The following is a 27,810-nucleotide window of genomic DNA, read 5'->3' as shown; positions in this document are numbered from 1 at the left end:
CCTCTATGAAAAACGGGAATTAGTTTTAGGGGAAACGTTTGTATTCTACAGAATCGAATCGCAAAACAATGCTTTGATTAGTTAAATATTGATTTGATTAAATTTTTAGTAGTATAATTTCATCAATTACTTTCTTATAAGTTTTCACCAACATTTAGCCTCTTTGGATTTTGATAATAACTTATAGTAATTTTTATTTCAAATTCTTGCTTATTTTTATGTGTTCGTTTAAAAAAGTCTTACGAGCTTTAAATAATTTTCTTAAATTTTATCAGCAATCCTTACTGCTATTCTGATTAAATTGCGATGATTTCAGACTGCATACATATTGACAGAAACTTTTATGCAGTCTATTCGAATTTTCGGAATTTCTTGGGACTTACTTACTTACTTATGGAATTTCTTGGGAGCTTTCTGCAATTTCACAGATTTCCAGGTGTCAGTTTATGGTTGCTTGTCGTCCCAATACTGCAATTTGATGCATTTTAGACACACTAAACTGTTCAACCTTCCTACCTTTATTTCATAATCTTTTTGGAAATTCAATAATGGACATTTAAGAAGGTACACCGACGAAAGATGTACCAAAGGTACTGTGCGCTTTTCATTATTTTCCTGCCACATAGCTTCTAGAGTGCAATCAATATCTCAAAAGATTTTCGGACAAAACAGCAGTTAGAACTTGAAGTCTTTTACAGCGAGTCATGAGTCTGGTAGAATGTTAGAATTCAATGCTTATTATCAAATTACTGGATTTATAATTAGACATAATAATGTACATTTTTTATACCAAGAAACTATTCTCTTTGTTCAAATAAAATACATTGTTTTACATAATCAAAACCCTCTCAGGCACTTTTAAAAATTTCCGGGAAAATTTTGAAAAGCCTACCGGGAAAAACCCGGGAATTTATTTTGTCGACTAGAGTGGTCACCCTGCTAAAGAAGACATAATTAAAAATGATAAAAAAAGAATAAAAAATGAATAAAGAACATAAACAATAAAAGTATGAAGAATAAATAATGGAGAATAACAAAAATGAAGAATGAAGAATAAAGAATAAATAATGAAGGATAAAGAATAGATAATAAACAACAAACAATGAAAATAAACAATAACAAATAAGGCAGTTACAAATATTCTATTAACATTTTGTCCTATTGATCTCCGAAAGGTCAAGAGGGGGGGGGGGGGTAAAAAAATAAATATTTCAATGAAGAAAATCCTCGGATTTGTTAAGAATGTTTTGAAAATTCTCAAAATTATCCGAATTTTATTTTGTTACTCCCTGGAAATATTATTTTTGGACAAAGAATCCGAGGGGGGGGGGGTGAGCATAGTTTTTAAATGTTTGTATCGGTCTAAAAAAAATTAAACAATAAACAATAAACAATAAACAATAAACAATAAACAATAAACAATAAACAATAAACAATAAACAATAAACAATAAACAATAAACAATAAACAATAAACAATAAACAATAAACAATAAACAATAAACAATAAACAATAAACAATAAACAATAAACAATAAACAATAAACAATAAACAATAAACAATAAACAATAAACAATAAAACAATAAACAATAAACAATAAACAATAAAATAAATAAACAATAAACAATAAACAATAAACAATAAACAATAAACAATAAACAATAAACAATAAATAAATAATAAACAATAAACAATAAAACAATAAACAATAAATAATAAACAATAAACAATAAAACAATAAACAATAAAACAATAAACAATAAACAATAAACAATAAAAAACAATAAACAATAAACAATAAACAATAAAATAATAAAACAATAAAATAATAAACAATAAAACAATAAACAATAAACAATAAATAATAAACAATAAACAATAAACAATAAAACAATAAACAATAAAATAATAAAACAATAAACAACAAACAATAAACAATAAACAATAAACAATAAACAATAAATAATAAACAATAAACAATAAACAATAAACAATAAACAATAAACAATAAAATAATAAAACAATAAACAATAAACAATAAACAATAAACAATAAACAATAAACAATAAACAATAAACAATAAACAATAAACAATAAACAATAAACAATAAACAATAAACAATAAACAATAAACAATAAACAATAAACAATAAACAATAAACAATAAACAATAAACAATAAACAATAAACAATAAACAATAAACAATAAACAATAAACAATAAACAATAAACAATAAATAATAAACAATAAACAATAAACAATAAACAATAAACAATAAACAATAAACAATAAACAATAAACAATAAACAATAAACAATAAACAATAAACAATAAACAATAAACAATAAACAATAAACAATAAACAATAAACAATAAACAATAAACAATAAACAATAAACAATAAACAATAAACAATAAACAATAAACAATAAACAATAAACAATAAACAATAAACAATAAACAATAAACAATAAACAATAAACAATAAACAATAAACAATAAACAATAAACAATAAACAATAAACAATGAACAATGAACAATGAACAATGAACAATGAACAATGAACAATGAACAATAAACAATAAACAATAAACAATAAACAATGAACAATAAACAATGAACAATGAACAATAAACAATAAACAATGTAAGTTAATTGCCTATATGCCGGGTATTAAGCCACCCGGAGTGGAAATTAATTACTATGTCTGAAACTTGATTATGCATATGTACAACATGTGATAGATTTAGTTCGGAAAAGGTATTGGAGGGTAACCGCCCCTTCGGTGGGGTTTGATCTCTGGGCTCATGTTGTACATATGCATAATCAAGTTTCAGACATAGTAATAAACAATGAACAAAGAACAATGAGCAATGAACAATGAACAATGAACAATGAACAATGAATCTAAGAATTTAGCTTAGCTTAGCTTGCCTAGATAGAGATGATCCAGCCTTGGGCTGAAAATCTCTTTAATAAAGATATAAAAAAAGCTTCCCTAGATAGACTGTGGACTTCGTAGTTGCTAGTCGTGATTGGCAACTTGAACAATTAAATTATTCTCACTGTACATGCTATGCTTTGGAGTTTCATTAATTCAAGAGCAATAACTATGCTGGGCACGGCCTCATAGTAAATTTATAATTTATAAGAGAGGGAAATTAGTTCGGCACTCATTGCTGCAAGAGACCTTATGAATTCTCTGTAAATCCACCACGGGAAAGGGATTGTTGGTTAGAGGAAAAGGAAATCTATAGGAAGTTGCCTTGGTAAGCGACTAAATAATTATTTGGTTAGAAGTTAAGTCAAAGTAATTTACTGATTCTCACGAAGCAGAACCAAATATTTCGATGATCTTGCGATCGTTCTGCTTCTAATAGTGAACACGAGCAAACGCTCTTTTTGTTATTTATTTCCAGATTCGTTCCTTAACCGCACAAAGCAGAACCAAATATTGCGATAATCGCGCGATCGTTCTGCGTCCGATAGCAAACACGAGTAAACGCGTACTGAAGTTTTGACTTTCTAATTAATTTAGTCAACCGCGCAAAATAGAACAAAATTTTTCGATGATCGTGCGATCGTTCTGCGGCCGATAAAAAGGACAACAAAACGCGCACTTTCAATGATTCTAAGAATCAAATAATCAAATCAGATTCAAATATCAATGAATCAAAGAATCATATAGAATCAATGGGTCAGAGAATCAAATAAGCAAATTAATTATCAAAGAATTAAAGATCCCTAAGTATCCATCACCTTACCAGCGGATGGCAGGTTTTAATACAGTTCTGCATAAGAACCTTACAGAAACTGTATAGAAAGTCTAAAGAAAGTGTAAAGAATTTGGCATATACAATTTTGGAAGATTTTAATACAATTGTTGTGTAGAAATCTTACAGATTTGTATTATTTTAATACAATATATGTATAAAAATCTTGCAGAATTGTAAATGCCAAGATTTTATACAATAATTGTGAGATTTGTTTTTTGGGTGCAATTAATCCAAAAAATCTAAATGATCGAAGAATTAAAGAATGAAAAAAACGATAGAACCAATCAACGAAAGAATCATAGAAAAATCCAGGAAATGAAGAATCAAAGAATCAAAAATCGAAGAAATAAAAAATTGAAGAATTGTAGAATACAAAAACCAAAAAAAAAAAACAAAGAGTCAAAGAATGAAAGATTGGGAGAATCGAGGAATGAAATAAAACAATGAAATAATCAGAGAATGAAAGAATGGGTATAAAAAAAGTATCAAAGAATAAAAAGTAACGAGTAGTAAATATTAAAGAATGAAGAGAGAACAGTAAATAAAAAAGAAACAAATAAGAATACAATATGATAAAAGCTTAAAGATGATAAAAGACTTTTTCAGCCTAATTTGAGATCCCAGAAGGAATGTAGTTTGATAAAGAGGAAGGAATCTTATAAATTACATTTAGATTACACTTTCTAATGTCCATGATATGATAAAGGAGGGTTATCACAGCAAAAAGGCGTTTTATATTTTCTGGACGAGGTCAATTAGACTGCTGTTTATAGTTTAGCAATCGTTTATAGTTTGGCATACAGATTTCTGAATGTTCCACATCAATGTTTTAATCATTAATGCTTTTTGCTGACTTTTTCTCTCATGTCGTACCTTTTTTTCTTTTATTCAGCGTGCAGAAACGGCGTGCTTTCGTGAGGAACGCGATGTGCTGGTGTTTGGTGATCGAAGATGGATTACCAACCTGCATTATGCGTTTCAAGACGATATCAATCTGGTAAGTCTGGTGGGCGGGAGCATGATTGATGTTAAGGTTTCGTGTGGCACTGCGAAGTTCCGGTGGAAATAGTTCACTATAATGAGATTGAAATCTCGGAGCCATCCACGATGATGACTTTGGGTTTGGTTTTGTTTTTATGTTTGAATTCCGTGTATTTCCACCGCTTCGCCAAAATGCGGGAAATTAACGAATCGTAACAATTTTCCTCTATCGCAGTATCTGGTGATGGACTACTATTGTGGCGGCGATTTGCTTACGTTGTTGAGTAAATTCGAAGACCGACTTCCGGAGGATATGGCTCGGTTTTACATAACCGAAATGGTACTCGCGATAAGCAGCATCCATGAGTTGAAGTACGTTCACCGTGATATCAAGCCCGATAATATCGTTCTGGACGCTAGTGGGCACGTGCGGTTGGCAGATTTCGGATCATGCCTGAAGCTGGGACCTCAGGGAACGGTGCAATCGAATGTGGCAGTGGGGACACCGGATTATATATCACCGGAAATCCTGCGGGCCATGGAGGACGGTCAGGGCAAGTACGGCCCAGAATGTGATTGGTGGTCATTGGGAGTTTGCATGTATGAAATGTTATTCGGCGAAACACCTTTCTACGCCGAAAGTTTAGTGGAAACGTACGGGAAAATTATGAACCACAAAAACTGCTTCGACTTTCCCAACGACGACGAAGAGTTCCAAGTTAGTGATAATGCAAAGGATCTAATTAAGAAGTTAATTTGTTCGCCCGAATTCCGACTGGGTCAGAACGGGATCGAAGATTTCAAATCACATGCGTGGTTCGAAGGAATCGACTGGGATACGATACGAAACGGCCAGGCGCCGTACATACCTGAGGTTTCTAGTCCAACCGATACGTCCAACTTCGATGTGGACGACACGGACATAAAGTTGTCCGAAGCGGTGCCTCCAAAGACGAATCCCGCCTTCTCAGGGCACCACCTGCCTTTTATTGGGTTCACGTTCACCAAGGACAGCTGCATATCGGATGTGGGGAAACTGTCACGTGCCATTAACAACTTAACTAATAGTCAATTACAACAACCGTTAGCTCCACTTAAACTAGATGGTAGTCAACCGCGGTCCGAAGAGAAACGTCTCAGTCCGGACAGCACCCGGAAGCTTCAGGATGAAATCAACATCCTGACCAAGCGGAATTGTGAGCTGGAAAGTCAAATTAAAAGCTTCGAGCGACAGGAATTCGCCGTCCGAAGTAGTGGAAACTCTGTCCTAGGAGATACGGTTGATGGCCAGTTAGATGCTAAGTTGAAGGAGTATGAGAAAATCAATCGCCAGCTGCGGCAGGAGAAGGAAGATCTGCAGAAGGAGCACGCAGATGCACTTGAAAGACTGAAACTACAAGATAAGGAACTGAAGGATGCTCTTGGCCAGCGGAAGTTGGCGATGGCTGAATACACCGAAGTAACCGATAAGCTATCGGATTTGAGGCAGCAGAAGCAGAAACTATCCCGTCAGGTCCGCGACAAGGAAGAGGAAGTAGAAGTTGCGATGCAAAAGGTCGATACACTTCGAAGTGAGCTGCGAAAAACGGACAAGTCTCGAAGGGAAATGGAGGCTAGGATGCAGGACATATTATCAGAAGTTACCAGAGAAAGACAGTTGCGGGAGAGATCGGAAGACTATTGTCGGCAACTGCAAGCTGAACGAAGTAGAAGCTCTTCCGATCTGGGGTCATCCACGTCACTAGGAATCTCCTCATCCGATTCGATTCGGTTAGAGATCGATCGGTTAGAGGTCGAATACAGCGAGAAAATCAACCTGCAACAGACCCGGTATAATGCGGAGATTTCTGCACTACGAGAGCAACTCACTGAAGCGGACAATCTTCGGGAGATGCTACAAATCGAGTTGCAACAGGCCCGCGAAAAGCTGGATTCGACGAGATTGGAGTCGCTTACCGATTCGGAGGAGACTATCATGGAGCTGCGCAAGCGGCACGAGCGCGAGAAGAAGATCCTGCTGGATGATAACCGTAAGCTGAGCGCCGACAGGGAGATACTCAGCGAGCAGAATCGACGTCTGCAGAACGAACGACTGCAAATGGAAAGCGATTATGAGGAACTAAGGTTTGTCAAGATTGATGTGGAACGATACAGGATTTACTATTTCAACCCGATTTCAGGAATAAACGCCAAGCATTCAGTCAGTGGGAACGGCAGATTTCGGAGATCATTCAGTGGGTATCGGACGAGAAGGATGCGCGCGGCTACCTGCAAGCGCTGGCCACGAAGATGACCGAGGAGCTGGAGTTCCTCAAACACTCCGGTTCGCTCAACCACAATACCAGCGACAAGAACTGGCGCAATCGGCGCTCGCAGAAGCTGGAAAAGATGGAACTGCTCAACCTGCAGAGTTCGCTGCAGAACGAAATTCAAGCCAAGGCTCTTATTTCGGAGGAGCTGACGCGAACCCGGACGGATTTGGTTGCCGCTCAAAAGTGAGTGATTGTTTTGGCTAAAAACTAGTCTAACTATTGTTTCAACATAATTTCTGTGTTCCATTTGTTTTTCTTTTTTCACTATGTAGGGATCTCCGAGAGGCACGTCAGATTTGCGAATCGTTCGGTAGTGAATTGAAGCGCAAAGAAGGCCAAATCAAGGATCTCCAACAGCGACTAGAAACCAATGAAGGGTGTAAGTATGGCATTTTATTTTCGCTTTTTCTTATCGTGTTTGTTTCCCACTTCGATTCTATCGAACAAAGTTATTTGTATATGCTTCCTCCCATATGCGTTGTTCATCGCAACTGGGCAGATCATCACTCGTTTTGACAGAATTTTGCAAAACGATTAAATGCTTTAAATTGTGTATTTTATCACATCGGTTTTAGTGATAATGATTTGTTAAACGAAGCACGAAATGGGAAGAAGAAAATTTTCTAGCGGGAAAACAGGAAGCAAATTTTCTTCGTTTCTGCAAACGAATGCTTATTTCATCCAACTGCCGTGAAAATTTCATCACACCATTCAACCATTCGCATACTCTATATACTCTATTATAACGAAATTCTGTTGTGTTCCTGGTTTTCTACAAGGGAGTGCAATTTATGTGGCTCTAAACTGGTTCAAAAGTATAAAGCAGGCAATACAAAAAAACTATAGGATCGTAGAAATATTTGAGTTTACAATAAACTTTGACTATAACAGAAATTGATAAAACCATAGCGCAACCTGTGTAATAGATCCTAGCCCGTTTAGGAATTGTACGCGACATTATGAGCGTTTGTAAAGCTATTTTTATAATATCACACAATAATTCTATATGCTTCCATTATTTTTGAACCGGTCTAATTGCCTACGATGGGTCTTCTTTTTCAATGTGACGTCATCTGGAAACATGCTGCATCCATTCTTTGTGTCCTTTATCTTAAATGTGTCCTACTTTTTATTTCCTTTTACGTGCCACGAGAATTTCTCCTTTCCATCAGTGTCCCACATAAGTCACTTTGCTTTCCACTTGTGTAATGTACTTCGCGCAAAATTTCGTCTCGGTTGCTTTGGCAGCAGAAAATTGAGCGTGATAGATTACCCTCGGTGTCGTTTTAGGAGAAAAGCGTTATAAATATTTAAAACATACAAACATGTGTACCCTCGAACGAATGATGCACTCCCTTGTAACAACGCCACGAAAAAAAAACCTTCAGCCAAATACAATACACAGAGAAAAGCAATTTCTAGTTCAACCTTCAAAACTCTCACATCATAGCCGGTGATGGTTTTCCATATGCTTGAAATACAATACAATCAGACTCAACGAACAATCGTACAGAAGACTCAAAAACCAATCGCTTTGCTGTGCCAGTTTTAGCTAGCTGAAATGTGTGATGTTTTAAAATGGAAAACAGACAATTCAAATTTACGTCAAAATGTAAGAAACAGAAGTCAGCTCGAAAATAGTAAAAAAAAACTAACAACACGTACATAAACAACATATTAGGAGGAAAAAGAGGTTTATGGGGTTCAACCCGCCTGTTTATGGCCAGCCATATATAAAAATAGATAAAAAGCAATAAATAAAACAGTGAGATCAAATTGAGAGAACCGAAAATTTATAAATTATTAATGATAGTGTACGGTGGCGGGTTCAAAAATCAGGCCTAATCATGAAGAGTGAAACGAGCAGCGAGGTGTGCCCGTGATGATAATCGTATCACTTATGACAATTATGCTTTCAGCTTTCCCCCTAAAGCGCCGCACGCCCCACGGTGGCAATGCGACGCGTTATTGGCTGGCGCTATGTTTTGAAGACACTACCGAGAGCGAGACACACGCGGGGAAAAATTGCGCGAATAAGTGAAATCGTTGTTTATGATCTGGGGCTTCGGCGGCCGCCTGATTGTGGCGTTTCCCACGGGTTTGTTTTTGTTTGGGGGAAACAAAGCGTAAAACGAAATTGAATTGATTGACTACTTAGCAGCAGTGCCGAGGTGCAATGGCAATCGGATTGTGCAGAGATAAGCTTTAGTGCCCATTTTATGTTCCGTAGATCTGATAGGAGCTGATGGCTGAGGATGATATTTGGTGGAAGCCAAATTTTGTTCGTTATCTAATTGCGTTTTAATTAATTGCGTAGAAGCTTATTGAGTTTTTTTCTAGCGGCGTAATACAATCAATAAATTTATTTTAGATTCACGTTTGTTTAATCGGGCACGTTCACGATCGTCCAACGAAGTTAGCTCTAAATATTTCTAAATGTATTTTTAAGTCAATAAGATGAGTATATATATTATTTCTGCTTGAAGTTCAACGCATTTTACAATGATATGGAGATGTTCATATTATTGTTTAAACAAAGATGTACATTTTTCTGTTTTTACACGAATCATGCCTGCGTTAAAAAAAACTCGCCTGTTTCCGAAAAATCATTGTAAAACAATTGTTTATTTTGAGAAATCGTGTAAAATAAAATGCATATTTTTTAAAGTCTCGAAAAAATGATGCACAGGTTCTTCTACCAATGTGTTCCCACGGTGGTTTACATATAACAGATTGTGTTCATAACGGATGTTGCTATTTATCTGAGAAATCCCCGAAGAAAGGACTTAAGATATATACTAAAGCAGTGGTCCCCAACATGATTACTATCAAGAGCCACACAAAAGTTTTGAGCTGTTGCTGCAGACCGCAGTATATTTGCAACATTTGTGTTTCAGTTAATATTGTATATTTGAATATAATATTGTTTTCCTATGAATCTTTTTCAAATAAAATATGTACTTGTGAGGACCTTTTATTCTACAGGTTTTATCGCCGTTGCTGAGAAATTGTTTTTTCGCCAAAGGTCCGTTGACAGAAAACATTCTAAGCTGTTTTACTAAACAATCAAATGTCGACTGATCTGTGATTTCGACGTTGTTTTTTCATGCTCGAGGTTTATTGTTCACTATGACTTGTTGTAGCAAATAACCAAAGGGTACTGAGAAAAACCTTATTGGGATTGTGAGCAAAACTCGAACGTTATAAACAGAAACCGTTTGGGATTCTAAACAGAATCCGTTTGAGACTCGAAAAAGAATCTCTGAACAAAATCCGTTCGGAATGTAAAACAGAATCCGTTTAGGATTCGAAAGTGAACCGTTCGTAGTTCTGAACAGTATTCCGGTCGCGATTCAGAGCAAAATTCATTTGGAGTTTGTTTAATATTTAGAATAGAGTCCGTTTGGGATTCTGTTTGAAGGTTCTGGATAAAATCTGTTCGTGGAACTTGTTTTGAGAAATAAAATCATTCTTATTACGAAGCAGTGTATGATAACACCAGTGTTTTAGTTTATTTAAATCTGCGATTGAACATAAATTTGCGTCATAGTTTTTATAATTCCTTCCAAATTTGCCACTCTTCATAATATACTTCGATAATATCGGTCTACATAAAATCTGTATGAAGCTATGAATTTCATGACTCATTGAGGGAATCAATATTCGAGCAACGCCTAACAATATACTCTTTGTCATCAACAGAGTTTATTACTGACAAACGCACCTAGCGACAAATCTTTATCAGAACCCGAACACAATATGACAAGAATCATTTGCCTTTCATGCTCTGATATTTCCGAAAATACGATGCTTATTTTGTAATCATTGTTCGACTTTCGAATATTTCCATAAAAAGCAGAAACTGTGAGAGCATAAAACTGAAATTTGCTCTAGAAATAATGCAAAATAACGGGATGAAAAGTTAGCACAAGATTTTTTTTTCTTTTTTGTTGCTAACAAAAATTTTCGGATCTTTGTCGTTATTATCTCCGACAAAAACAAAGCTTTGTCGTTGGTTCTCTTTTGTCGCTTGTTTCATATGCGCATTCCAGAAAAATTGATTCCCTGCTCATAATGATAAGACTATCCACGATACATGGAGCGTAATGATGACAGACTCCGAGTACACCGGAATATTGGGAATGATAAAAAAAGTTTTTCCTGTCATATAACGCTTATCAAAGGGCCATATGTAGCGTATTCTCAGAAATCGTTCGCGAGCCGCAGGAAACGGCTTTTAAAAGGCCCGCGGGCTGGGAATCCCTGCATACACGTACATGTCCTTTGTGGAACGTAGAAAAGAATGTGCTCTCAATAGATGTGCTTAGTATTCCGAGAAATCCCTGAAGTAAGGCGTTAAGATCCACACGGGTAACCAATGATCATTTGGACTGTATTGAATATGATACATACCCTTTGTGACACACAAAATAGGGGCAAACAACAGATGTTTTTAAGTTAGTTTTCAACATCTACACGTGACCTTCTTTAGTCATGAGGTAAGATATGCTGCTGCAAAACAAGGCTGAAAGTGTCTGGATCTTATTCCCGTTCTGCTCTAAGACATTTTCGGATTAGAAATTTCCTCAACGGGTATTTTTTGGATAACTATAAAAGAATTGTATTCTATGTACCCTGAAACAGGTCGCTAGATCTCTGGTAACGCGTGTAGACCAGCGATTCTCAACCTTTTTTCTTGAGAGGTACCCCTTCGAACTTTTGCATTAATTTAGGTACCCCCTCTTGAAAGTAGGCTTCCAAGCCTCTTGAAAGATTAATTCTGAGCCCTTTGAAGGGAGACCTACGAGCCTCTTGTACGGACCTTCTGAGTCTTTTGAAAGTAGGCTTCCGCACCTCTCGAAAGGAGGCTTTTAGGCCTCTTAATACGAGGCTTCCGGGCTTCTTTCAAGCAGGATTATGAGCGTCTTGATAAAAGGCTTCTGAACCTCCTGTAGAGAGGCATCCTAGACTCTTGAAAGGAGCTTTCCGAGCCTTTTGAAAGGAACCTTCCGAGCCTTTTGAAAGGAACCTTCCGAGCCTGTTAGAAGAAGGCTTCCGAGCATCTTAAAAGAAGGCCTCCAAGCCTCTTGAAAGTTAGTGTCCGGGTCTCTTGAAAGCAGGCTCCCGGGCCGCTTGAAAGGAGGCTTCCAGGCCTCTTGAAAGGAGGCTTCCAGGCCTCTTGAAAGGAGGCTTCCAGGCCTCTTGAAAGGAGGCTTCCAGACCTTTTGAAAGGAGGCTTCCAGGCCTCTTGAAAGGAGGCTTCCAGGCCTCTTGAAAGGAGGCTTCCAAGCCTCTTGAAAGGAGGCTACCAGGCCTCTTGAAAGGAGGCTTCCAGGCCTCTTGAAAGGAGGCTTCCAGGCCTCTTGAAAGGGGGCTTCCAGGCCTCTTGAAAGGAGGCTTCCAGGCCTCTTGAAAAGAGGCTTCCAGGCCTCTTGAAAGGAGGCTTCCAGGTCTCTTGAAAGGAGGCTTCCAGGCCTCTTGAAAGGAGGCTTCCAGGCCTCTTGAAAGGAGGCTTCCAGGCCTCTTGAAAGGAGGCTTCCAGGCCTCTTGAAAGGAGGCTTCCAGGCCTCTTGAAAGGAGGCTTCCAGGCCTCTTGAAAGGAGGCTTCCAGGCCTCTTGAAAGGAGGCTTCCAGGCCTCTTGAAAAAGGCTTCCAGGCCTCTTGAAAGGAGGCTTCCAGGCCTCTTGAAAGGAGGCTTCCAGGCCTCTTGGAAGGAGGCTTCCAGGCCTCTTGGAAGGAGGCTTCCAGGCCTCTTGGAAGGAGGCTTCCAGGCCTCTTGAAAGGAGGCTTCCAGGCCTCTTGAAAGGAGGCTTCCAGGCCTCTTGAAAGGAGGCTTCCAGGCCTCTTGAAAAGAGGCTTGCAGGCCTCTTGAAAGGAGGCTTGCAGGCCTCTTGAAAGGAGGCTTCCAGGCCTCTTGAAAGGAGGCTTCCAGGCCTCTTGAAAAGAGGCTTCCAGGCCTCTTGAAAGGAGGCTTCCAGGCCTCTTGAAAAGAGGCTTCCAGGCCTCTTGAAAGGAGGCTTCCAGGTCTCTTGAAAGGAGGCTTCCAGGTCTCTTGAAAGGAGGCTTCCAGGCCTCTTGAAAGGAGACTTCCAGGCATCTTGAAAGAAGGCTTCCAGGCCTCTTGAAAGGGGGCTTCCAGGCCTCTTGAAAGGAGGCTTCCAGACCTCTTGAAAAGAGGGCTCCAGGCCTCTTGAAAGGAGGCTTCCAGACCTCTTGAAAAGAGGGCTCCAGGCCTCTTGAAAGGAGGCTTCCAGGCCTCTTGAAAGGAGGCTTCTAGGCCTCTTGAAAGGAGGCTTCCAGGCCTCTTGAAAAGAGGCTTCCAGGCCTCTTGAAAAGAGGCTTCCAGGCCTCTTGAAAGGAGGCTTAAAGGCCTCTTGAAAGGAGGCTTCCAGGCCTCTTGAAAGGAGGCTTCCAGGCCTCTTGAAAGGAGGCTTCCAGGCCTCTTGAAAGGAGGCTTCCAGGCCTCTTGAAAGGAGGCTTCCAGGCCTCTTGAAAGGAGGCTTCCAGGCCTCTTGAAAGGAGGCTTCCAGGCCTCTTGAAAGGAGGCTTCCAGGCCTCTTGAAAGGAGGCTTCCAGGCCTCTTGAAAGGAGGCTTCCATGCCTCTTGAAAGGAGGCTTCCAGGCCTCTTGAAAGGAGGCTTCCAGGCCTCTTGAAAGAAGGCTTCCAGGCCTCTTGAAAGGAGGCTTCCAGGCCTCTTGAAAGGAGGCTTCCAGGCCTCTTGAAAGGAGGCTTCCAGGCCTCTTGAAAGGAGGCTTCCAGGCCTCTTGAAAGGAGGCTTCCAGGCCTCTTGAAAGGAGGCTCGCAGGCCTCTTGAAAGGAGGCTTCCAGGCCTCTTGAAAGGAGGCTTCCAGGCCTCTTGAAAGGAGGCTTCCAGGCCTCTTGAAAGGAGGCTTCCAGGCCTCTTGAAAGGAGGCTTCCAGGCCTCTTGAAAGGAGGCTTCCAGGCCTCTTGAAAGGAGGCTTCCAGGCCTCTTGAAAGGAGGCTTCCAGGCCTCTTGAAAGGAGGCTTCCAGGCCTCTTGAAAGGAGGCTTCCTGGCCTCTTGAAAGGAGGCTTCCTGGCCTCTTGAAAGGAGGCTTCCTGGCCTCTTGAAAGGAGGCTTCCAGGCCTCTTGAAAGGAGTCCTCCAAGCCTCTTGAAAGGAGTCCTCCAAGCCTCTTGAAAGGAGTCCTCCAAGCCTCTTGAAAGAAGTCCTCCAAGCCTCTTGAAAGGAGTCCTCCAAGCCTCTTGAAAGGAGTCCTCCAAGCCTCTTGAAAGGAGTCCTCCAAGCCTCTTGAAAGGAGTCCTCCAAGCCTCTTGAAAGGAGTCCTCCAAGCCTCTTGAAAGGAGTCCTCCAAGCCTCTTGAAAGGAGTCCTCCAAGCCTCTTGAAAGGCGTCCTCCAAGCCTCTTGAAAGGAGTCCTCCAAGCCTCTTGAAATGTGTCCTCCAAGCCTCTTGTAAGGAGACATTCGAGCTGCTTGGAAGAAATCTATGCTGGCTGTGGAGGACAGGATTCTATTGGATTTACTAATCGCCAGGCATATTATGTACAAAGCAATGTTTTGAAATCATAAACAATACACAACTATCAAAACTCTATCAATAAATTTTGATTGGAATTGCAATTCGTCCGCCATTACGAACTTTTGTACGAGGTACCCCCTAGGGCCAGCGAAGGTACCCCCAGAGGTACATGTACCCCAGGTTGAGAACCGCTGGTGTAGACCTTAAATCCTGACTTAACCAATCGCATATATCATAAACGAATTGCATTCTATGTACGACGAAGGGCGAATTCTAATATTGAAACTGGTCGCTAGATCTCTGGTTACACTTTATTATTATTATTATAATCTTTATTAAAGAGGTTTTTAGCCCAAGGCTAGTTCACCTCCGATAAAGCTCTGGTTACACGTGTAGACCTCAAGGCCTGACATCAGGGCTTCCATGGATGACCATGTCATGAATGCACTATCTTCTGCGTACTACAACAAAGGGCATGTTCCACATTTGTGACTGGATGGAAATTCTATAGATAAGCCCTTTATCAGCTTTCAACGTTTGATGGGAACATCTCTGAATGTTTTCGAATGTCACCAGATGTTTTCCAAAGTTTTACACGTCAGATGCCGTGTTTCCAGTCGACCAGGAAGTGATCATTTTTCCGGGACTCCCATTAATATCTACGGAACTATATGAATGTTGTGATCAATTTGCAGAAAACAGATCCAAATTACAATGTAAGACTGCTGAGAATCATCATTTTGATTATTTAATTTTCCATGAAACTGGGGGTCAGGCACGTAAGTGTTAAAATTAAATATTTGTCTAAATTCTTTAGACCAGCTAAGATTTGGACAATGTTTTCCTGAAATATGACTCTGTACCACAAAGGGATTGTAAGCATTTATTTATATTATTCCTTGGCAAAGCTTTGTGGGCTCGTAGCTCCCCGGATTTGAACCTTCTGGACTTCTTTGTCTGGTCTTGATGTCGAAAATGAACAACACGATCAGCAATTTGAACCAATTCAAGGCGGTAGTTCTCGAAATCTGGGACGAAATTCCATTGCGTGCCGCTTATGAAGTGTTTGAGAAACGTTTGAAGCAGGTGAATTAAATCAAAGAAGGAGTCGTTCCAAAAGAAATTTTGTAAACGTTCTTTATAAACAAAGCTTTCAATAAAATGGACCCAAAAATGGAAATAATTTAATCTTACTTTTTAATATATTTTGCAATTGTATCCAAACTGAATAAATAATGCATTTCTAAACAATAATCCCGTTTTCCTTTCGCAAATTTTAATGAGCAATCGTAGTCACTTCACATAATTAGCCACACGTCACTGTATAGGGATTGGTTAATAACATAATGGCGTCTCAAATAAACAAATATGTAGTAGGAATTCTTATAACATAAATGTATCGAAAACATTTATAACGCATTTAAGGCTCCCCCAGACCTAAGCGATTTCATCGCCGCGACGGCGACAATTAGCCGCCGCGATTCTATCGTTGGGTCGCTGCAGGCAATGTTCTATTTACGCTTCCATATTAACGGAGACAGAATCGCTGTCGCCAAGCGATAGAATCGCGTCGCGCGTGTGTTTGGGGGAACCTTAAAGGTTATACGTTACCAAAAACGCGTCAACGACGATGCGACGAGTAGGAGTAGCAGTGAAGACGCTTCAACTCGTCGCTCCTGTTGCACTTCGGGCTGCGGCGCTGACTTTTGGCAGTCCTGGCTAAACGAATACTTAGCAGCGATATGGCGCAAAGTCCCACTAGCAGATGTAAAGGCATAAAAATAAGAAACAGTTCATCGATATCGCTGAGTATCGAAACAAATATTGATATTCTGGTGTTTATTCATTTCCCCGGAAATTTAGTGAAACGACATTCACTTTCAAATAATTAACCCGTTTCGGCCCGGGCTACGAATTACAATTATGAATACTTATGAAAACTATTGGGAGAATACTGTGCAGAATATTTTACATGATTTGTAGATTCAGGAATAAAATGAAAAAAATAGTACCGTCGTCGGGGGTGACAATGGGTCAAATGGGGGTGAGAATGGGTCACTGTTTCAACTACTTAGAATGCTTGTAGAATGGATTGAATGTAGCTGAGGGTAAGAAGACTAAAATATAAGAGACCTTTTTGAACGATTTTGTTCTACGACCTCCAGGCTGCCGGTGAGAGGGATGACCCATTCTCACCCCCTCAGACCCATTGTCACCCCCGATGGCGGTACTGGGAAATTCTCCAGGAAATCCTTGTTACTCCTAGGACCTCCACTTCCACTACAGGGTATCTATACTACCTTCATAATTGTCTCGGGGAAAAAAATGTGATGGTGGTTTCGAAACTAAACGCGCATCAATTTGTCGTACACATCATTAAATGAGTTCGATTTACAAGGGAACTCAGAAAGGCCATTAGTTTATTAATTTTCGGTTCATCGATTACTCACTATATGAAATTAATTCTAAATACCGAAACTAAAAAAAAACTAACAATACTTTTATCATTATATAGATTAGAATGCAACTTAGGTGCCATCTGAAAACTAAAGCCACAATCAAAAATGTTAGTTCAGGTTAATCGATACCATACTATCAGGAAACACTTAATGTTACAATATTTGTTCTCTAGCAAAGCATATCTATTCAACGTCTGTACCTAATCTCGTAACGGATGGAAATGGTTCCCTCTCGCCAGAGGATAACGATATAGTTGTGCCGTGCTTCCCCCCCAGCTCCGTTTCCATCCGTTCGTTTGCCGGTCCCAGGCGACCGGAATCGCCGAGCCAGGGGGACCTGAGTGTGTGTGATATTGATTAAAACAGCAAAACACATTAAGCTTATCATTCATTTATTGCCTCCTAATCTCTCTTGTATATGTATCTGATTGTTATATGGTGTTTGTTATGTCGCCACCACCGTACACAAATGCAGCTCCGAAGGGTTCCAGCTCGGCAGCCAACGAGCTTTCGGAGACGAGTGCAGCTCGCGTCGTAGAAGGTTCCTCGTCGCCGCCGCCTAGCGAACCGGAAGGTACAACGGCGGCCTCATTGCAATGTGCGAAAGGTGACGACGATGAGAGGCCCTTAATTATTTTAGATATGGAAGAATCGCTCTCAACTGTTGCTAGTGAAATGCCGGGTGATGGGGATGGTGATGATTTGATGGTGCAAAATTTGCTGAAAGAATTTCTTGATCAATCCGCTGTCGATTCCGTTCAGGAAGACAACGACTCAGAACTGACTGATTTTGAACGTCAAGTTCTGAGTAAGTACATGCAAGAAATGAATGAACAAGAAATAACAGACAAACAGGATTCAGTATGTCACCTGACATCGACAGATCATCAGCAAGAACGAGATCCGAAACAGGTGATCGAATTCTCACCAATGCTGGCGACCAACGATTCATCAATCGATTCTTCAAGCGACGAAACCGTACTTGATCCTAATCAGTTAAATAATAACATCGTGAATAAAACCGACAGTCTCCCATCAACATCACCTCAAACCGATGAGAACGCCAACAGAATTCAAATCGATGTTTCCAAACTGGAAGCTGAAGCTCTAACCACGGTTCCTGTGACCACTGTTCCGTCGGAGCCGAGTCCTCCAGCGAACCTATCCAACGACGAATCCGGTGGCCAACAGTCATCACCAGTAGCCACCAGTTCAACGACGCCAAAGGTTACTAGCGATAATAGTGAATGCACCGGCACCACCATCGCCGCCGCCGCCGCCACTACGAACGTTAACAGCGGCAGCGCTCAATTGGCCAATACTCATAACAGCACTACTAGTAATATCATTAATTGCACTGCTATACCTTCCACTACCAGTACCACTGTTGCTATCACTAACATGAGCAGCACCGCTAGCACCTACAATCAGGCCCGTGGGAACCAAATTCCGCCAAAGACCCATCAGCAACAGCAGCTGAAAGCGCAGGAGGAACTCCTGCAGCAGCAACAGCAGCAAGACCAAGAGCAACAACGGCGCAGTCGAGCGATGAGACGAAATTTTTCTGTTTGGGTTGGTGTAACATCGTGTGTCTGGGGCATCTTGATCTATCTAATCAAATCGTATACGTAATGTTACTCTTTTTTATATCTTTTTTATCTTGTTTGAATGTTTTTTTTGTATGTTTCCTTTTCTTTTGTCAAAATTTTTGGTTCGTTTTATGTTGTTACTTAGTTTAGTTGGTTTGTTGCATTTCTAGTAAATTTATTTCAATTATGTTTTTGGTTTATGATTTACGTTCCATTTACGCTTTAAAATATTCTCTACCACGCTTACGCAATCTTTGTCTTCTCTTTGTTAGATTGGTTGTTTGATTTTTTTGATTCCGTTTCCGGTTTTATTTACCAGTTTATTTTCTTTTCCTCCCGTTTATTCCTATTTTTTGAACTGCCAACCCGGACTCTGCGTGAGTAATACAAATAAATTAGCCATTATTTTGATGATTGCTATTTTCTGGATTTTACACGGAAAGTTTTGATTTATTTTGGTTTTTGGATACTACGTGAGCGAATGAATTGGATTTTTGACAAATCTTTTACCTATTTTAACTTTATAAGTGAAAAAAATTGAATGAATCAAATCAAAATCAACTAGAAATATTTCAGCTCTAGCCGGAATAAGGTCGCAAAAGATTTTCTTCGCTGACTTCCCATCTTTTGAATAAAAGTATCAAGCAGACAATCTTTACCAACTCAAAGCGATAGAAAAAAAATACTTGCATTTTGGAGTGATAAATCGCAAAGAAATACTATGCTTGTCACTTTTATTAAAGTTTTTACGACAGTACGAGCCTTCGGAGGTTAAGAAGGTCTACGAATGAAATTTCTTATGCGACGTACGCCTTTATTTCAGGCAGGGCATTAATTAATCGTAAAAATAGTTTAGAGTGGGCGCGAAAAGTTTTCATTCACTATTTTCACAATGCATTAATCTTACTATTCACTGGATTGTAAACGGAACAACAAGAAATAGCTCGAAACCTGAACAATAATTCTAATTTTCTGCTAGCTCATAAATTTCTTGATATTATGATGGGAATCTTGAGCATTCCAATCTATTCATAAAGTGTTACCATGGTTGGAGAACCCAACATTATAACGGAGCGCAAAGCTAGAATGTCCTTCAATTACATAGCTAGGTTACATTTAAATACCTAAATTAAAGCAAAAACAATTGAAATAATTGACAACCAAAGAAAACAACACAAGCTTAGGCAAAAAACATAATTAGTAGGAGCGGAAAAGCAGGGTTTGCATTCCTAATACGCCGTTGTGTTTTAAACGCTGAAGCTGGTATACCTAAATATCTGCTGGCTGCTTCTTAGATGGTACATCTTCTGTTTTTTTATTGGCTTTACATTCCCTACTGAGATATCGCCACCTTCATTCAGCACTTCCACAGTTGTTATCTTCGTGGTTTCAAAGCCAATTTCTGATTTAAGAGCACCTTTCATCTACGGCTCCTTCATAAAGAAATACTTCACGTTAACATCCTTCAAGCGGTTGGCGTCCTTATTATCCTGCATTAAAGAGCCACCCCAAATCGTGCAAAACACATACAAGCCATACGATGGTCCATTACATCACTGGCCCAATCTGCATCCGTGTAGACCTCCAGAAGCTTTGCATTAGTACTTTCTTGGTAGACCAACCGCAAAGCGGTAGCTGCTAAACCGGTTCTCTGCCTACCAATTCTCGATAGGGCTTCGATGTACGTCAGGATTCCTCTCCTTTTGCAAGTTCCAAACGGATCTCCATCGGTCGGAGGAGGCTTTCTATGAAGCGAAGGTTTTTGTTCACATCTCTGTTGATCTTCTTTCCAAGATAATTTTGAACTTCTCCTATGTCCATCACTTTAAACTTTTTAGCGAGACACGCCTACACCATGTACATGATCTTCTCCGAGTGACTCACCAGCAACACCTTGTCTCCGTTTAGGACTAGAACCACCAGACCCAGTTTTTTTCTTCTTCGGTCATAATCGCAAAATCTTCATCTTTCTTCGTTAGTGAATCCTGCATTAATATCACTTTTATCAGTAGTCTGGGATAGTTCTATGAATTCACTTGTCTTAACCACACTTCACTTCAATTTTGGGGGATTTTTGCTGTTCCAATGTCTGCGACTCTAGAAAATCACATCACGAGTCACTCCGTATCGTATCAGCCAAGCATGGATGGACAGCAGATTGCTGTACGGACCAGAGTTCAAACCAAATAAGGATTTCGGATCTATAACGAACGGTCTGGTTGCTGGATGCCACACCCTGTAGTCAGTCGAAAATTCCAATTCCGTAGTCTTCGGCGGCGTTCTTCGTACGCAATTTTGACACACCAAGGCTTCGCCAACCCCAAAGTTCAGTGAGAGTCGTATCCGAATTTGCACAACGTTTCAAAATATATGCTGCGGATTCGATTGCTTCAACCCAGAACTGATTTCCAATCTTCGCATCATCAAGCATTGTATGTGTAGTGTATGATTAATTTTCTCCCCAATCCCATTTTGTTGCGAACTTTATCACTATGTCTTTCCGACGATAGATTGAAGCGTATTTTGATATTCACATTTGATCCAGGAAATATTCTAATCTACAGTTCGCATTTCACTTTTTGTTTTTATTGAAAAGGGATCACAAAATGGATCCGACCATCCGTAAATGTTACGAAATATCGTTCACTGTTATGATTGATTGGATTTATTGGTCCAGTGGATAACTTCGAAGATCCGCTTTTCCCTGAAAGTAAGGATTGTGCGTTCGTTTTGGCAATAACACAAGGCTCACGTATGATCAAGTTTTCAGTCAAACCGCACTTTTATTTGTTTGTTCAGCCTAGGCCTGTGCAGTACATAGGTGTCTTCTCCATTCAGCTCGGTCCATGGCTGCACGTTGCCAACCACGCCGTCTACGGAGTGTCCGCAAATCGTTCTCCACCTGGTTGATCCACCTTGCTCGCTGCGCACCTCGCGTTATTGTGCCCCGTCGGATTGTTATCGATAACCATTTTCACCGGGTTACTGTCCGACATTCTGGCTACGTGAGTCTTCCGAATTCGCGGAGTGATCGATGGCTGGTTCTCCCACCAACAGATGCAACTCGTGGTTCATTTGCCAATTCACCATAAATGGTTCGCAGCACTTCCCTGTCAAAAACTCCAACTGCGCGTTAATCCTCCACAAGCATCGTCCAGGTCTTGTGTCCAAAGAGGACTACCGGTATAAAGAGCGTTTTGTAAAAACTCAGTTTGGTACGGCAGCAAACCCTATTCGATCGTAGCGTTTTGCGGTGTCAAAAGTACGTACGATTTCCTGTCACGATGCGTCTCCGATTTTCTCTGCTGGTATCGTATTAGGTGGTCCACCACCGATACCTGAAACTCGAACTACGCACTTCTTCTTCTTCTATGGCTCTACATTTCTACTGGAACTTGGCCGGCTTTTCAGTTTAGTATTCTACTAGCATTTCCTCGGGGGGTCCCGTAGCGTAGTTGGCTACACGTTCGCCTTTCAAGCGAATGGTCATGGATTCGATTCCCAGCCCCTCCACCAAAACCCTCGTCAGTCGCCGGATGCGCAGCCTATTTATTTATTTATCATCAGACTATCATAAATGGATGCGCAGCCTATGCGGTGGCGTATTGGGGTGCACGCCTCACCGTCACGGCTGCCTGGTGACAACTGACAACTTGTTCTTCTCGGAGGCATTCCTCCAACGTTACCCGGATAAATGGCAACCGGACAATGCAACAATCATTGGACACACGACATGGACAAAACGAACACAATGGGCTCACGACGAGATGGACCAGCAACGACAACAACAATGAATAATGGAAATATCTAAAAATAGATTCTGTGTGGATTCTGGCTGTAGAATACAACAGTAGATCTCGGCACAGTAGCGGTTAAGTAACACAGAGTGCCTACCAAATAAATAAAGGAATAAAAAAACTAGCATTTCCTTAGTTATTAATTGAAAGCTTTTCTATGCCCGCCATCGCATGAGTATGTATATTGTGTGGCAAGCACAATGAATACACTATGCCCAGGGAGTCGAGAATGTTTCCAACCCGAAAACATCCTAGACTGGACCAAGAATCAAACTCGCTATCTCCGGATTGGCAATCCTACGCCTTTGCTCGCAAGGCTACTGGAGACCCCTGCGCACTTCACCCGATCTATTAACGCCTTAACGAACGAAAATCCGGAAATCCGTGTTTACTGTTTATGCACTAGCTGCTATAGCTGGTCTCGATCGATTGTATCAGGTGCGGCTTTAAAGTCGATGAATAAATGGTGTGTGGACATTGTTGTATTCGCGGCATTTATGCAATACCTGACGTATGGCAAACGGTCCGTGGTAGAGCGTTCGCCCATAAATCCCATATAGTACTGACCTACGAATTCCCTTGCAGTTGGTGCTAGTCGACTCATTGGTGCTCACCTTCCCAAACCTTAGCAATTACCTAGTGCCTCACCACCGTGTTTACTCCTGGCAGTTGATCAACCGCAGGGGTTTGTTTTTTATTTCAGCTGGCCAATCTCTTCCTGGATTTCACGGAGATGCGAAGCTGGAAAACGTATGTCCTGTGCGCGTGCTTCCAGTCTCGTCACCGTACCATTGTCTGCCACATCGCCTTTCAGATGCTCTTCGTAATGTTCTTACACATGTCAGGCTGAGGGACGTGGCTCTTACATGAACGGATCAACTTCCTATAGAACTTTCGTGCATTGTCAGCGCGGTACAGATGCTCTTTCTCTTCACAATCTTGATCTCCTTGCTGGCGCGTTTTCTTCCGAAAAACTGAGTTTTATTTTTTGGAATATCTTTCCAGCCATCTTCAAGTTGGAAGTGCCACTTCCAGCTGCTGCGCGTAGTCTTGGGCTAGTCTACCGTCTTGTAGCCACCTGATGTTTAGCCGCTGCGCTCGACTTCGACGCGTGTTGTACACCGTCGAGAGTTTTGAGCGCATGCATACTGCTGCGAGGTAGTGATCGGATTCAATATTCGCACTGCGATAGGTGCGGACGTTCGTGTTGTCGGAGAAGAATTTACCGTCGATTAGAACTATAGAACGTGGTCAATTTGGTTTTCAGTTTCTTGATTAGGTGATCTCCACAGACACAGCCTTGTGAATATTCGGGTTATAAAGGGTTTAAAGGTATAAAGAGTTTCGGACTACCATTCCGCAGGAGGCTGCAAAGTTTATGCATCGTTGACCGTTGGCGTTCGATACGGTATGCAGACTAACTACGCAATAGAAACTCAAAAAAAACAAACAAACTCTTAAATATATGTTATAAACATCTTGGTTGGAATCGGTGGTTGGTAGTTGGTAGTTGGTAGAAAAACAGCTGCACTAGAAGTCCACCGTACAACACATTTTGAAATTCAGCCTCTGGAATGATTTATTGACAAACTACTAGATGTTCGAAAGCATCCTTGCATGCGATGCATAAACTCTAGGCTTTGCGGAATACGGCCACAACCTACCAGCAATTCACTTTCAACTTCTTCTGCAGTGTATAAATTGAGTTCGCACAATTTTCCACGACGCGATCCGAATGCAGTCAATCGATTTTTTTTTTTCAAACTTGCGCTTTTCCGTTAGTGAACAGTAATTCCATATCTGTTTTTTCGACATTTAATACGGAAATCAAGTTGAAACAAAGAAACGGTACGCAGAGGACATTGTTTACTGTGTAGTTAATATACTCTCCATTCACGACTGAAAACAATCTCACTGTCCCACGTCGACGAGAAGTCAACCTCAACGGGTTTACTTAGGCCTAATGATTGTATAAAACTAAAAAAATATTATTATAAAATGAAGCTAATGAAACGTTTACAAGAGTTTACTAATCGCCCGAGCATCCAAGCATTCGAGGAGCATTCCTCAATATTCTTAAATTTACATATCGTTGAATGGGGTAACTTGCAGCGATGGAATAATTGAGAAAGCAGAAGTGAAGTTTTTTACTCCCGTCATTTTTTTTCTTGTTAGGCTAAATTATTTTTCTACATAATTGAAGAAAAAAAAACTTCTTAACTTCTCACGACTTTCGGAACGAGATTGACCAGTGATTGAAGTCCAGTATGAAAAACTACCACATCCAGTCCAGAGGCGCTGTCAAACTTGGTGAAAACCACACTCTGACCACTTACGGGATGGAGGTCCCTATGTTAAATGCAATCATCGCCACAAGCCAGTCCTGGAAGTGTTCTCTGAAAAGATACACAGAAAAGATTAAATTGGTGAGATTGTTTCAATATACCTATTTATACTATGATATCAATTGAAAAAACGATATACGCGCTGGATTTCAAATCTGGAAGTTTGTTTATGGATCCATTATCCATTTGATAATGGTAGCATAAACAGACGGGGCTTATTGTGTGCAAAAGTGACCTCGGGCTGGTCATGAAATACCAGGCAGTCTGAAATGGGTCACTGGAGCTACAGTAGAGCTAGCACCATCCAACTCCCGGACCAAATCTGACTGTAAATTTTGTAAAACAGACAGCTGCCTTCCATAACATCACTGCCAGCCAATGGGGGTCAGATGGGACACACACAGCTTGAAGCGAGGGAATAACTTGCAACACTTGAATGATCCCCAGATGCTTTTTCCAAGGCTGTCATTTATATTTTCAATCTGGACATCAAGGCTATCAAACTTCAGACTAAGTCGAGTCAAGTACGAGACACTGAAGACGACCTTACTTTTGAGGTCGAAATACGTATCTGTAAAGGTACAATCAAGTGGTGGAATTAAATGGGAAGGTACAAACTCGTCTTATGACAAGTGTAGACATTCCACTAAAAAGCTCAAAATAATTTTCTTAATTTCTGAACATGTTGAAAGAAGGCTTCCGATGAGCCTCTTAATTGGAGGCTTCTGAGTACCTTGAAAGAGGACTTCCAAGTCTCTTGAAAAAAGGCTTCAGAGCCTCTTTAAAGGAGGTTTCTGAGTCTCCTTAAAGGAGGCTTCTGAACATCTTGAAAGGAGGCTTCTGAGCCTATTAAAAGGAGGCTTCCGAGCATCTTGAAAGGAGGCTTCCGAGTCTCTTCAATGGAGGATCTCGAGCCTCTTGAAAGTAGGCTTTCGAGCCTATTGGAAGAAGCTTCGGAGCCTTTCGATCCGAGGCTTACGAGCAGCTTGGAAGGAGGCTTCGACGTCTTTCGAAACATCTTATTTAACATTTTGCCTCGATTAGATAGATTACTTTGATGTTTTGTTTTAATTTGATCATTTGACGTTTTGTCTTTTTGTTTTTTTTTGTCCCACAGTCAACAGAATTCAAATGTCTTTGATACTGATCGCCATGCATATTATGTACAATGCCTACTTTTAGAAGAAAAAAATATCAAAATCCGCCATCACACTTATTTGTGCGAGGTACTCCCTGGTCCAGCGAAGGTACTCCCAGGGGAACATGTATCCCAGGTTGAGAACTGCTGATTTAGAGCAGAGCAATCGCATACTCTTGACTGGCAACGTTTTCCCTACCGGTCTTATAAGCGGTAGCGAGAACTATATAAGAGAACTTATATATAACTTATATAGAACTTATATAAAAGAGAACTACCGGTCTTATAAGCGTTTTGTAGATAGTCAGTTTGGTACGGCGGCAAACTCTATTCGATCGAAGCGTCTTGCGGAGTCCAAAGTACGTACGATTTCCAGCCACTATGCGCCTCCGAATTTCTCTGCTGGTATCGTTATCGGCGGTCACCAGTGAGCCCAAGTACACGAATTCTTCAACCACCTCGATTTCGTCACCACCGATAGAAACTCGTGGTGGGTGGCTTACATTGTCGTCTCTTGAACCTCTTCCTAAAATTGTACCAATTGTACCTAAAATTGTACCACTCGTGTTAATCCCTGCTCTTCGTATTACCCCTTCCAAAGCGATGTTGAATAGCAGACACGAAAGACCATCATCTTGCCGTAACCCTCTACGGGTTTCGAAGGTACTCGAGAATGCCCCTGAAACTCGAACTACGCACATCACCCGATCCATCGTCGCTTTGATCAACCGTGTCAGTTTATCCGGAAAACCGTGTTCGTGCATTAGCTGCCATAGCTGGTCCCGATCGATTGTATCATATGCGGCTTTGAAGTCGATGAATAGATGATGTGTGGGCACGTTGTATTCGCGGCATTTCTGCAGTACTTGGCGAATGGCGAACACCTGGTCCGTGGTGGAGCGTTCGCCCATAAAACCCGCCTGGTACTGCCCCACGAACTCCCTTGCAATTGGTGCTAGTCGACGGCATACAATTTGGGAGAGTACCTTGTAGGCGGCGTTTAGCAATGTGATTGCGCGGTAGTTGCTACAATCCAGCTTATCGCCCTTTTTGTAGATGGGACACACGACACCTTCCATCCACTCCTGCGGCAGAACCTCATCCTCCCAAACCTTGGTAATCACCCAGTGCAGCGCTCTAGCCAGTGCCTCACCACCGTGTTTAAACAGCTCTCCTGGTAGTCGGTCAACGCCAGGGGCTTTGTTGTTTTTCAGCCGGCCGATCTCCTCCTGGATTTCCTGGAGATTCGGAGCCGGAAGTCGCATGTCCTGCGCGCGTGCTCCTAGGTTCATTACCTTACCGCCACCGTTTTCTGCCATATCGCCATTTAGGTGCTCTTCGTAGTGCTGTCGCCACGTTTGGTTCACCTCACGCTCGTTTGTAAGAAGGTACCCGTTTATGTCCTTACACATATCGGGCTGTGGCACGTGGCCCTTACGTGAACGGTTCAACTTCTCATAAAACTTTCGTGCGTTATTAGCGCGGTACACTTTCTCCGTCTCTTCACGGTCTCGATCTTCCTGCTGGCGCTTTTTCCTTCGGAAAATCGAGAATTCGAGTCTGCTCGCGCCCGTTTGTATCGTGCCTCGTTCGCCCTCGTGCGGTGTTGCACCAATCTCGCCCATGCTGCATTCTTCTCCTCAACTAACTGCTCAAATTCGCCGTCATACCAGTCGTTTCTCTGTTCCGGAGCCACCGTGCCTAGTGCAGCGGTTGCGGTGCTTCCAATGGCGGATCGAATATCTCTCCAGCCATCTTCAAGAGATGCTGCGCCTAGCTGCTCTTCCGTTGGGAGTGCCACTTCCAGCTGCTGCGCGTAGTCTTGGGCTAGTCTACCGTCTTGTAGCCGCCCAATGTTTAGCTGCGGCGGACGACTCCGTCGCGTGTTGATCACTGTCGAGAGTTTTGA

The 27,810-nt window shown here is 40.9% G+C and overlaps 1 protein-coding gene across 6 annotated transcripts in view; it reads left to right on the top strand.

Annotated features, from left to right (window-relative positions):
• LOC134222333 (serine/threonine-protein kinase Genghis Khan) overlaps positions 1–27,810 on the top strand; it is a 223,939-nt gene that overhangs the window by 150,186 nt on the left and 45,943 nt on the right. For all 6 annotated transcript variants that reach the window (XM_062701487.1, XM_062701489.1, XM_062701486.1 and 3 more), the window contains exons 5-8: positions 4,672–4,776; positions 4,996–6,884; positions 6,941–7,255; positions 7,345–7,451. In XM_062701487.1, coding sequence (XP_062557471.1) covers positions 4,672–4,776; positions 4,996–6,884; positions 6,941–7,255; positions 7,345–7,451 — 2,416 coding nt within the window. The remainder of the gene's footprint in view (positions 1–4,671; positions 4,777–4,995; positions 6,885–6,940; positions 7,256–7,344; positions 7,452–27,810) is intronic.

This window comes from Armigeres subalbatus, chromosome 3 (assembly GCF_024139115.2).
Source record: "Armigeres subalbatus isolate Guangzhou_Male chromosome 3, GZ_Asu_2, whole genome shotgun sequence".
Lineage (NCBI taxonomy): Eukaryota > Metazoa > Arthropoda > Insecta > Diptera > Culicidae > Armigeres > Armigeres subalbatus.
The sequence above is the reverse complement of the archived record's forward strand: the minus strand, read 5'-3'. Positions and strand labels throughout refer to the sequence as shown.